At 46.1% G+C, this 12,401-nt stretch overlaps 1 protein-coding gene across 2 annotated transcripts in view; it reads left to right on the forward strand.

Moving 5' to 3' along the window:
* The window catches only part of LOC138527467 (stAR-related lipid transfer protein 9-like), a 590,857-nt gene that overhangs the window by 308,220 nt on the left and 270,236 nt on the right, over positions 1-12,401 (forward strand). For both annotated transcript variants that reach the window (XM_069638652.1, XM_069638653.1), the window contains exons 9-10: positions 6,422-6,494; positions 11,072-11,139. In XM_069638652.1, coding sequence (XP_069494753.1) covers positions 6,422-6,494; positions 11,072-11,139 — 141 coding nt within the window. The remainder of the gene's footprint in view (positions 1-6,421; positions 6,495-11,071; positions 11,140-12,401) is intronic.

Here is a 12,401-nt window from a genome sequence, read left to right on the forward strand (position 1 = left end):
TTGCTGCCTAGCAGATACATTTTCACTAGGTGTATTGTTGCGTAGCAGATTTGTTGTTTATTTTAATTATTTCATTTGTATAGCACGCAAACAGCCCAGGGGCATCGTGGCGCTGTTGCATGGCCGGATTTATTTTTCATACCACTCTATTATGTTTGTCAGCAAGATTACTGTTGCTTAGACAGCTGTATTGTTATGTTACAGATTAATTATTGAATATTGCATAGTCAGATTAATTGTTGCATAGCCAAATGTATTGTTGCACAGCAAGATTAATTTATTTCACACCATTAGATTAATTATTGCATAAGCAGATTGTTACATAGCCAAATCTAGTGTAGCATAGCCAAATACATTTTCCTGCCACCAGATTTACTTTTGCATAGCCTAATTAATTGTCTGATTGCATAATATTAACTGTGTGGTATGGCTAGATTGTCCCTTATACTGTTAGACTGATTTTAGACCCAACTGTAACATGTTCCTGGATTGCTTAATATGAACTGCTGACCTCACGCCATCCCTGGTTCTCCAACTATACTTCGGACTCTGCAACGCTAGAGTGTCTCATAATATACTTAATTCCCTGATTGCATATAAATGCTGTTTCTGCATTGCATGACTGACTGCTACTCTGCTAGACTGATTTGCACTGCTTGAATGGAACCACTCAAATAGCTCACTCAATAATTGCATAATATTAATTGTTTTCTATTGCTGAATTGAATACTGTATTGCTAGACTGGGTTTACATAGCTTTAAAACCTCTTTCCAACCATTCCATCTCCTGGATTCCATGATATTGACGGTATTGTACAAAATTACCTACTCCCAAAAGTTCGACCCCCAATTTTCCGCATATATATATGTGGGGGGTAAAGTGAATAAACAATGTATAGGGGTAAGGTGGGGGAGCTGTGGGGGGTCTCCCCCCACATATATATTTGTGGAAAATTGAAAAATTAAAAAGAAATTAAAAAAAGCGACTTTTGGGAGTCAAACTCGGTTCGGTAAAATCACATAGATCTGATATTAACTGCTTTCCTTTTATAAGAATGAGGGCACTGCCTGATTAGTTGAGACTGCGAATCACTCATCTTAACCTGCTCAATCTCAAACACATCCACACTAATCTTCCATCTCATCTACAGAGCTTCAGCTCACAACCCTACATTTGCCGACAACCTGGTTGACATAGTTGCTAATATTTCCATGGAAGGTGGTCCAATTGGACATCTACCCGGAAAAACCTGAAGAATCCAAAGCCCATCCTACAACTGAAACCCATACTGGAACACCAGACAACCAACTCAATGACATCCACAACTCGATAAACACCTTTACCTGGATAAATAATACCACAAACTAACATCAAACCATCTAACAGATGTCCCCAGAAGTCACCAATCACTTTAATCCTGAATTGCTCCCAGTGCATGCATTACCCTATCTACATGTCTACCCCTCCTTGTCCCCAACTTCCTGACTTCCCTATAAAATCTCTCATCACCTTGACATTACAGTCAAACTCACACACAGAGCCACTGTAGGAGTATCTGTAAAACATTAATCAAGTTATGAATATGCTCACTCTTTTAGTCCTAGCCCAATCCCCCAGACCAGTGGGTAACCAGGCCCAAAGCGCTTTAAACTATCAGAGATCGGGCTCTCCCCTTTGGATAACATAGTCATAGGTACTTAGGATTTGGTTGCTTCCAACCTGGACTCATCAACTGCACAGGTTTAATATCTGCCTCTCCCGCTATGACTTTCGTCAGCAAAACAAATGGCAGAACGGTCCTGTATAAGACCATTTTACAACATTATATAACAGCACCAGTGTCCCTAGGGCACATTTATGATTTTAGATTATGAAACTCACCCTGTGATAGCTTATTATCCATCAGAAGAGCACAGACGTCTTTTTGCAATGACATTCCTTAAGTGTATTGGAGGTGTACCCCTGTTTTAATGAAGCAGTTGTCAAAAAAGCAATAATATTGTGCCATAATATATTTATTTTTTGGCATAAATTTAAAACCAAAGAAACCATGTGCTGGGAAATCATTCTTGCACTAGGAGTTTTCTTAAAGTGGAACATGCTTTCCCCAACTGATGTGTCTGTAGTAGCTTTAATAACTTAGTGTCCCTCTCATAGTCCCTATTCCTCATTTGAACCAGAGTATACTTGTTTGCATTCCTAATGTGAAGCTCCTTAAGGGGACCCCATGTCCAGTCCTCATAAGACCTAATTACACCAGGTTTTGAATTTTGAATCTAGCTGCATTTGACTGCTACTGCAATTTGTTTTCTGGCTGTGCCCTTTGGTTGTACTGGTTGCTTTTTCTTTTGAACTTGGTCTGGGCCAGTGACTGCATTGTGCTACTCTGTCCTGCTGTCCTTTCCTGTTCCTCCCCCTGCTCACCCCCCCCCCCTCTCTCTCTCTACCTCACCCATGGCGCTCTCTGTTTCGCTTATATTTTCTAACTTCTTCTCCATCAACTATCCTTCCCTTCTCACTAAGTCTTGCAGGAAGAAGGACGTTTTGGTCTCTGACCCTGGTCTCCCTATCTCTGACACCTATACCAGCACTTCGTACAGACAGACCCTCACTGACATCCTCTTTGGTGTTCCCTCACCAGACCTATGGACTCTGCACATGGTCTCTGTGCTCTCTCCTTTCTCCTCTTCTCGCATTTAATGGTGGTACCCACTAGGTGGCCCTCCCGGCCCCCTTCGACTCCTCTAAGGTCATCATTAATGTCTACCTGAATGGCACTGTCTTGGTCCAAGGCCTTCAGGCCAACCTCCTCCTCTTTGACAGGCGCTTCCCACTCCTCATCAACTTCCTTTCATCTCCTGCTGCCCCCCTCACCCTTCCCCTGCTCCCTTGCCTCACCCCTCAGGTTCCCCCTTGGCTACCTTGCCCTCTCTTCCTCCCTCTCCTGCCCACCCTCAGGCTCCTCCTACACCTCTGCAGGGCGTACCTCTGATTTTCACCCCTCCTCGGAAGTCCTTCAAGGTTGGAAACCTTCCCCATATTGCCACTCTCAACTCTCTCTCAGCTGTCAAACACTCCTCTGGCATCTGTCGCATCCTGGAAGAACTTGACCTCAATGTCCTCGGTCTTACTGAGACATGGTTCACAGCCAGCTCTGTCACAAGCTTTGACACCCTCCTCACTGATGGCTATAAGATCCTCTCCGTACCCAGATCCACCCAGTCCGGAGGGGGAGTAGCCCTGATCTTCCCTTAGTGAATTCCTGCCTCTTTCGTTCCTACGTGCACCTACTCCTCTATTGAATGCCTTGTCTGCAGGCTTTCTCTCTCCTGGCCACTCTTACTGTGGCTACTATCTATCGGCCAGCTGGTCAGATTACATCCTTCCTCTCTGAGTGGGCGGACCTGTCCGCCTCCCTCCTGGCCTCGACCACTCAACTCTTACTTCTTGGAGACCTCAACATCCATTTGGATACTCCCTGCTCCTCCTCTGGACTCTTCCGTGACCTCTGCGATTCTTTCTCTCTTTCCATTCTCCCCTCTGGCCCGACTCACTCTGCAGGGCACACGCTTGATGTTTTGATCTCCTCTGACCTCCGCCGCTCCATCCCTCTGACCACTCCTCTCTCCTGGAGTGATCACTCCCTCCTTTCCTCCCCATCTCTCCCTCTCTACCCCGCAGGCCAAGCCAACTCCAACACTGCCACCTACCTTTTCGGTCATCCGACCCATGAAGAGGGCGTCAGTTGATGCTTTCGCCACCACCTTCTCTTCCCCTACCCCTCCTCTGGCTGACTCACATCCTGACACAGCCCTTCCCATGCTCTTCTCTTCTATCTCTGATACTCTTGATGGTCTTGCCTCTGACATGAGGATCCGCTTGAAGCCCAGAGCCAAGTGCAACTCTTGGTAGGATTCCGACCTAGCTACCCTTAAACGCAGGTGTAGGGGTGCTGAGAGGAAATGGCATGCTTCTTGTGCACCCTCTGACAGACTGGCCTGCCGCCTGCTCCAAAGGCAATACCGGCTTCTTATCCAAACCAAGAAGAGAGCACACATCCAAGCCCGCATCTCTGCAACACCTAACAACTCAGCCGAACTTTTGTAAAATCTGCAAGGCGCTGGCCAACCCTGCTGCAGTCCCTACCTCTCCTGTCGCCTCCCAGGCCCTCTGAAAAGCCCTTGCCTCTCATTTCATCTAAAAAAAACAGGACATCCTGTCCACCCTCTCGTCCTCCCCTCCTCTTCCCCCTTCTGCCTCTGCAGTTTCTGACCCTCCTGTAGCCACCCCTCCCTCTTTCTCTTCCATTCCTCTGTTCTCCTCTGACAAGGTTTCCAGACAAGTCTGATCTATGAAAGTCTTGTCAAAACAGGTTCTTCCCTGTTCGTCCACAACCATCAAGAACCACATTGACACCCTTGCTCTGGCCGACTTCTGCAACCACTACTTCGACTCCGGAGCCTTCTCATCCCCTCTGAAGCACTCCGTCGTGCACCCTCTTTTAAAGAAATCCTCAGCCGAATCCCTCATGCCCGGCTACCCACCGCCTGATCTCCATCACTCCTTTCTTGGGCAAATTCCAGGAAAAGCTGGCCATCTCCCAGCTTAATCTTCACACTGACTCTGTTGGTTGTCTCCATCACCACCAGTCTGGCTTTAGAGCTGCCAGAAGCACGGAAACCACTCTCCTGAACATCTGTGAAGACCTGCTCTGAAACCTTGACTCTAACATCCCTTCTGTCCTCATCCTACTCGATCTCTCTTCTGCCTTTGACACGGTCAATCACGCCATCCTGCTCATGATAACCTAGGTGTCACCGGGCAGGCCCTGGCTTGCCTGACCTCTTTCCTCTCTGATCGACCCTCCCAGGTTCAACTTGGGTCCTTCCTTTCCACTATCTCACTCTCTACCTATGGTGTTTCCCAGGGTTCTAACCTCTCTCCCTGGTTGTTCAACCAATACCTGGCAGTCCTTGCTCACCATATTGCCTCTCTCTGCTCCAACTTTCAGTGCTATGCAGATGACACTCAGTTTGTTTTCAGGCTCCCCTCTGCCACCTCTTCTCCTTCTCTCATCTGTGACTGTCTGTCTGCTATCCAGGTGTAGTGTGACGCCAATGACCTCTGCCTTAATGCCAGTAAGACTGAGATTCTCCTCATCGGCACACCCACTCCCCCCCTTCCTCTTACTCACTGGCTGGCCTCCCTTGGCCTTTCTCCTGCGCCCACCTGTGAAGCTAAAAACCTCGGGTCATCTTCGACTCCACACTCTCCTTTTCTCCTCACATCTCAAAAGTCTCTAAGAAGTCAAATTACCAGCTGCACCGCCTCAGAGGTATTCTTCCTTTCCTCTCCTTCCTCCAGAAGCTCACTGTCTCTGGAGCTCTGTTTCTCTCTGGGCTGGACTATGGCAACAGCCTCTTTCTAAATCTGCCTGCTCTCACCCTCTGCAACTCATCCAGAACAGGACTGCCAGACTTGTCCTTGGCCTTACGCCCAGGGATCGTATCTCTCCAGCACTGAAATCTCTTCATTGGCTCCCAGTGGCTGCAAGGATTAAATTCAAGACCCTTTGCATTGTCCACAGGGCTTTCTGGCACCTGGGTCCACAATACAGTCAACGTTACCTCTGTAAACACCTTCCTACACGAGATCTTTGCTTTTCCACCTCCAACACCCTCGGGGTCAGTTGCTTCTCCAAGCAACGAGTTGGTGGCACATCTCTTTCCTCAGCAGGGGCCTCACTCTGGAACAGCCTCCCTGCCTCTCTGAAACTTGAGGAGAACCATCTCCGGTTCCGGAAGCACCTCAAGACCTTCCTCTTTGCTTCTGCCTTTGCTCTCCCTCTCCCCTGCTGATCTGTCTGCTTTGGCACAGGCTCATGCCCACTCAGCCACTCACCCGCACCGCCCCTGGTAACCGTTGCACTTGGGTCTGTATCTGTGACCCTACAGTCCCCTTACCTGCACTTACCAGACACCCCTCTCCCTTGGACTTTCCCCCTTTCCCTCCCCCCTGCACTTGGAAGTTCTCAATGTCACTGGGCCTAGTAAGATCATTGCTTTTGTCTTCCCTTGTTCCCTTCCTTTGCCTCGTCGCGCTCTGAAACACTTGTGTATGAGCGAAATACAAATAAAATATCTTATCATATCATATCAGGTTGTCAGGATAACCACTGACTGTGTAAAAAGCTTCCATTCTAATTTACTGTGTTCAGATTGATTTTCTGTGGATATCCAAAACCGTGGAGTGGATTTTGCTCTCGAGGACCTGACATCGAGACCAATGAGGATCTGTTTCCGTTATTTTATGGAGTGCCTATAATCTTGTTTACTATCTGAATTGACAATTTTAACTCTTTGACTGAACCCCTCTATCAGACGAAAAAATAGACCAGCTGCCCTCTCTCTTTCCCTACAGGATTACAGCAGCCACACATGTTCACGATGCCAGCAGCCGGTCTCATGCCATCTTCACCATCCACTACACACAGGTTGGTACTTGGAGTTTCTCATTACTTTGCTTCCTCTTTGAGTCAACAACCTATTAAGCATGTTCACAAAAGTTCCTATTTTGTGTGCAACCTGCTTCTTGCAACACCAATGGCATGTCTCTATATTCTCGCCAGCCTCTAGAATTAATGCGTCAGTTAAACCCTAGAGTCAAATTAGCAGAAAATCAACAGCCGTTTGTTCACAAAATGAAGGCTTTATATCGATAGCCATTCAAGATATTGTATATGCATAGCAAATGTACATTTATCATGGTAACAATACTCTAGGGGCCTCATTACGACTTTGCAGGTAGCCATGCCCTTAATAAGGGCACGGCTGCCTCTAAAACCGTGTCCGGGTTCCCTGAATGGGGAAATACCGGGCCATTCCGAGTATGGAGGTCCCGGTATTTCCTCCTTCCGGGAACCCGGGCCCGGTCCTTCCCCATTCCCATTCCCATTCCCATTCGAGCCCCCATAGGGCTCAATGGGAATGGGGAGGGAGCTAACAACAGGCCCATTACAAGCGGGCCCGTTGTTAGCTCCCTGGTTCCCTCGCGGGACCCGCAAAGGACGTCTGATAAAACCAGACGTCCAGAGCGGGTCCCGCGAGGGAACCTCGTAATATTGCGGAATGGGTTTAACGGCGCCGGCACCATTAGCGGTGCCGTTAAACCCATTCTGCAATAGTTATGAGGCCCTAGCTGTTTTTCCTTATTTTCACCATATCATTTAGGTTGTTGTATGTTAGCCTCCAAGCATGACAGTTAGATCACATAGACAAGGAGAAACTAGGCCAAAATGCATCTGTCTGTCTTTGCCTGGCATAGCCACATCTAAAGGAGCACTGTCTTCACATAAGAACATTATTATGAGTTATTGCCTATGGGTTTTGAAGAAAAATAAGTGGTTTACAGTGTCAAGTACACACCGAAAGCCCCTGAAACCAAATACCATGACAAATGGCTTCAAGCTGGCTTTGTGGGTGGATCTTTTTTTTTACAACACAGGTAAATTGTTTACATTTTTAAGCATTTTTAGAAATGTTAAGCATAAGCCATGATATGGCATTGTTACGATCCAGGGGGCGGGTTGTATTTTGGCAGGAAAACCAAGATAGGAAAACAGCTTATAGTAATTCCTTCCCGTGGTGCAACAAAATACTTATGTTTAATTCTGATTGTTCTTATGTATAGCAATATAGTCTCCCATCCTATGTGAAGCTACCACTGTACTGGTAATGTAAAGGAGCTTGTGGGGTCACAATGCCAAAAGGGATCAATACCCGGCAGGCCCAATTATAGGCCATGTAAAGGGTTATTATAGATAGTTACAACTTTGGGCCAGAATAAATATAGTGCCTCAAAACTACTTGCCACGACCCTAGGATCTTTCCTGAAATGACTAACAAGGTTAATTAATGGAATGGTCTCTCTTGGGTATCAACTCAATGTCATCGAAAATCAAGATTCCTTATCATTGAGTTTACAGAAAAGGTCCCTGAGTTTGGCAACTCTCAGCTGGGGGAACCCTTTCCCAAAGGTGTTGCCACTTCTGAATCACTCACAGTCTTTTAGAGGGTTTGACTGTCCACTTCTTTCTCGGTTCTTTGTTCTGTAGATTCAGTGCTCTGCTTCTCGTCCTCACTTCCTAAGTGGACCCCTAAACCCTGGTTTTATGGCCCTATATTCTGTTTCATGTTAGGCTTGGACAAAAACACAAGTTGAGAGCCAGTGATATTGGGGTAATCCCTACAGCGTCCACTAAGAGGCTGACTGTTAGGGAGTTTTGCAAAAGTCTACCAAAAGGTCATCTTCAGAAAACTCACCCTTTGGACACAGGGCTCCAACACGTAGTATAGGCCTGAAGCACACAAGTTTTGTTGGTAGCAATGGCTGAGCAGCCAGGCTTATTTTAGGAGGGAGAAAGGGTTTTAGGTGGTACAAAGAACTATACACATAGGCCCAAAGAAACACGACATACTAAAGTTATATAAAAATAATGTTTTATTTTATATATACACTGAGGCAGAGGTAAAAGGTAAGTACTATACCACACAATAGGTAACCTTAGAAAAACAATGCATTATTCACAGTCGTAAGTTACTTTTGTAATACTTTTTAGAATGGCACTATGGAATTCAAAGGTAAGTAAAACCTGTGTAATAACTTTTCAGAATATTTCTATCAGGTAAAACTGGATGAAACAAAGCCAACATAAGGTAAGTAAATACTTGTAATAATTTCACAGAGGCCTACCACTTTAAAAGACAGTCCCTATCTAGTTATGAGGGTCTCAGAGTCAGACTGGAGGGCAAAACACGTAGGCACAAGCTGTAGAAAGTCCAAAAGTTCCAGAGGAAGTCTTCAGCAGCAAGTAAGTGACTCTTTGTTGGGAAAATGGGGTCAGGGGCTTCATAGAAGGCTCCCTGAGGGCACACGGGCGTTACGCCTAGGTGACGTGTATGGGTGAACTCCCAAACACACAGACCAGCAGTCCAGCAGCACAGGAGCAGCAGGATTCTTGGTCCGGCAGGCTGACGAAGGGACACTGGAATGGATCTCATAGCAGCAGTTGGGTGAAGGGGCTTCCAGCAAAGGATTCTTCAGGTTCTGTGATTTTGGCACCTTTTGGGAAGCACCAGGGAAGAATGATTACTGCCTGGTAGATTCATCTTGCTTTCTCGTTCCTGCACTCTGGTGAGGGGACCTCAAGGAGTGGAATCTTGCCTCTGGAGGTCCGGAAGAAGTCCACCAAAGGTTTTCAAGGATTTGATCTTCGGAAGAGGATGCACTGCACAGTGGCCACAGGGCCCAGGGTACTGGCGGTTTGTAGCCTGCGAAAGTCACAGCTCGTTGTGGGATGGCTTGAAATGCAGGTTGTCGCAAGACCGATTGGCCGCCCCAGTCTAAAGGGGAGCGTTGTTCTCTTCGGAGTTCTCCTGACACTTGGAAGAAGGGGTCGGGCAGCAGCAATTACTCAGAAGGCATCTCCAGTCATCTGGAAGTGGCTGCAGACATCTTCTCCTCTTCTTCCTCATCAGTTCTTCTGTTCCAGGGGTCAGCTTGTCTTCAGCCCCAGGATCCATGCCTTTTATGCAGGAACCCAGTAAATCAGCACCCTTGCACCATTCAAACTCTGGCTGGTGAATGCCCTTCCAGGACAGCCAGCACCCCAGTGCAAACGGATTCCAGGTTGGCACACCCGAAGACAAAGAACAGCAGAGTTTTGGATGTCCTCCCCTGTTTCCCATCCTCACAGACACACTGGAGTCTTGGCCGGCTTCACAAAGGATTCCCGCCGATTACAAAGGTCAAGCCAGGCCCTCCCCACTCAGCACAGCAGAAGAAGGACCAAGAAGGGACAAGCAAACAAGTAATGGGTAAAAAAAGAATACGTCACCATTTTAGGTCAATGGTCCAGGGGTCAAGTCCTAAAAATAGAAGTGGGGGAACTCATTAACATACCAATTGAAGTTGTGTCACGAGTAATTAGTATCTTAAGGTGCCCTCTGAAAAAAGTGGGGGAACTCCATAAATAAGTGGGGGGACTCTGTGTACCCCCGACTTTAGCCCTGACGGTGACCCTTCTGTGCACTACCGCAGATGTGAGTACAACCTGGAAGTAAGAATTGCACAAAGGTAGGTAGAATAAAAACTCTGCCACCAGCCATTCAGTTTAGCTTGCAACTGTAACCCAAATGTTACAGGAGCAGTGCGAAAGGGGATAACATGTAGCCCCTCAGCACCCCACAGAAGGTGGGTGTGCTGATCTCACAATATAAAAGATAGGAAGGATAAAACTATCCTCTAACAGAAAATATAAAGGGAAGCCCAAAGGGCTTCCAGCAACACTGCACAGAAAGTGGTGTGTGATGAAAAAGTCAAAAGACAGATGCCATAAGACTTGGAGGAAAGATAACTCCAAGGAAAATGTATAAAACGAAATACAAAGTATCCCAAAATGTAGGGTAAAAGAACGACCGAGTGTGGAAAAAGGTTCCGACTCACTCTGGGGAACAGACCAAAAATCCATAGGTCCAGCAAAAAGTGCTGGGGGACTGGCATGTGGAGGAGATTATACATGAAAATGAAAATCTACCCTAACACTGACCACCTGAGGTTCTCTACTGGTTGGGTAAGGGCACCTTACCACCTCTCTCTCTTAGGGTCCTTGTTCTGGTCCTCAACACCCCATCCTCATCCACCGCATTGCATAGCAGCGGCCTGATTCCTATTGATCTTTCCTGCACCTCCGGTCCTCTTGTCTCCTTTCTCGCTCCCTTCCTCCTCCTCAATGCCTTGCCACTTGCTCATCCCACTACCCCTTCTCGACTCACACATCCCAGTCTTAAATGTGCGTCTGCTCTTCCCTTAATGTTATTGAGTTCTTTGGTGAGGGACCCGGGTTCGTTCTGTTGCTGCCAGATGGTGAGAGTCTGGTGGGTGTGTGTGCATGTGAATTGTTGGTTGAGTGATATTGTCAAGTTATGCATTTAATGAGATAGCAATACTAACACAATAAAGTGAGTTGGAACTGTTGTGCTCAATAACGTTTTGAATGCATTTCCCCTTTAGGCAATCCTGGAGAACAACCTTCCCTCTGAAATTGTCAGCAAAATCAACTTGGTGGACCTTGCAGGAAGGTAATTTGCTGTGCAATGAGGTTATCCACATTATTGCGGTGATGACGCAGAGTGCTGTTATGCTTCCAGAGTTACTTCAATATTTTGAGAATCTAATTTTTCATGTGGGTTATGTTATCGTCTGACTTGGCAACACAATCCAACGATTACAACACATTTCACCACACCCTCCTCTCTCGCTAACTATGGCCGACCTATGTCAGAATGGTAGGTGCCCAGGCTACCCAAAAACAGTCCCCCTCCTGAATAAACCCCCTTTGTTCCTGCTTTCGCATCCTTCATACTTTGCCCTGATTATTCTTTTCCCTAGCATACTGTTCTGGATCCCCCCTCCCCCGATGGAGTCACAATACGCCACCTCTCAGACAAGCCTGCAGAAACTATTACGGTGCTAATTTGACACAGTATAAAATCATAGTAGTATAGCAAGATATATTATTATGTGACATCAGGAGTCACTTCCTAAGCGTCTAAGATCCACATGTCCAAAATAGCTACCGATGTGTTATCGGTCTTCTTTTCATTATAAACATGTTGTAAAATGATTCACAGAGCTGACCACTGACAGAGTAGGGACACCTCCGCTCATTGTCCCTTACTTAACTCATAAGTCTTTGTGCCATATCAGTTGTGGCTTTGTTTTAGAGCTCAGCTACGAGCAGATACAGGAATTTCACTTCTAACATTCATTATGTTAAATATTAATGTATGTTAAACTATAGTAAAATTAATCCCCAAATAACAATCTAGTCCTAACTAAGCACTGAATAACTCAATCGGAAACATTTCTCGAACAGAGAAAAAAGTAGCAGAAACCTGCTTGGTGCCTGTATTTAATAATTGTGCTGTACGTGGCTCCTGCAGATTTCTGCAAAACAAGATTTTTATGATAAAAGGTTAGCCCAAAAGATCATTTTTAACACAAATATTTTAAAATCATACGGACATGAGGAAGTTTTAGGAGTTTTTGTGAGTTTTTGTTGCCAAAATTGCTTTGTGTTATTATTGAAATTTGTTATCATGTATAGCGCAAATAAGGAAATGATTTGTACTTTTCATTAATGCAGATCAACTGCGGTAAATCTTACATCACACAGGGATTTTCCTCCTGTCCCGGGAGGATAGCTCAGCGGCAGCGTGCGCGTCTTGGAAGCAAGACGACACGAAGCAGCAACAGGTTCGATCCCCGGGTCCGCGCTTAGAAACCTCCGGGTGTTTAAGCGCGTTATAAATACGTAACTAAGACAAAAAAAAAAACACAA

This window comes from Ambystoma mexicanum, chromosome 14 (genome assembly GCF_040938575.1).
Source record: "Ambystoma mexicanum isolate Mex_15411 chromosome 14, UKY_AmexF1_1, whole genome shotgun sequence".
Lineage (NCBI taxonomy): Eukaryota > Metazoa > Chordata > Amphibia > Caudata > Ambystomatidae > Ambystoma > Ambystoma mexicanum.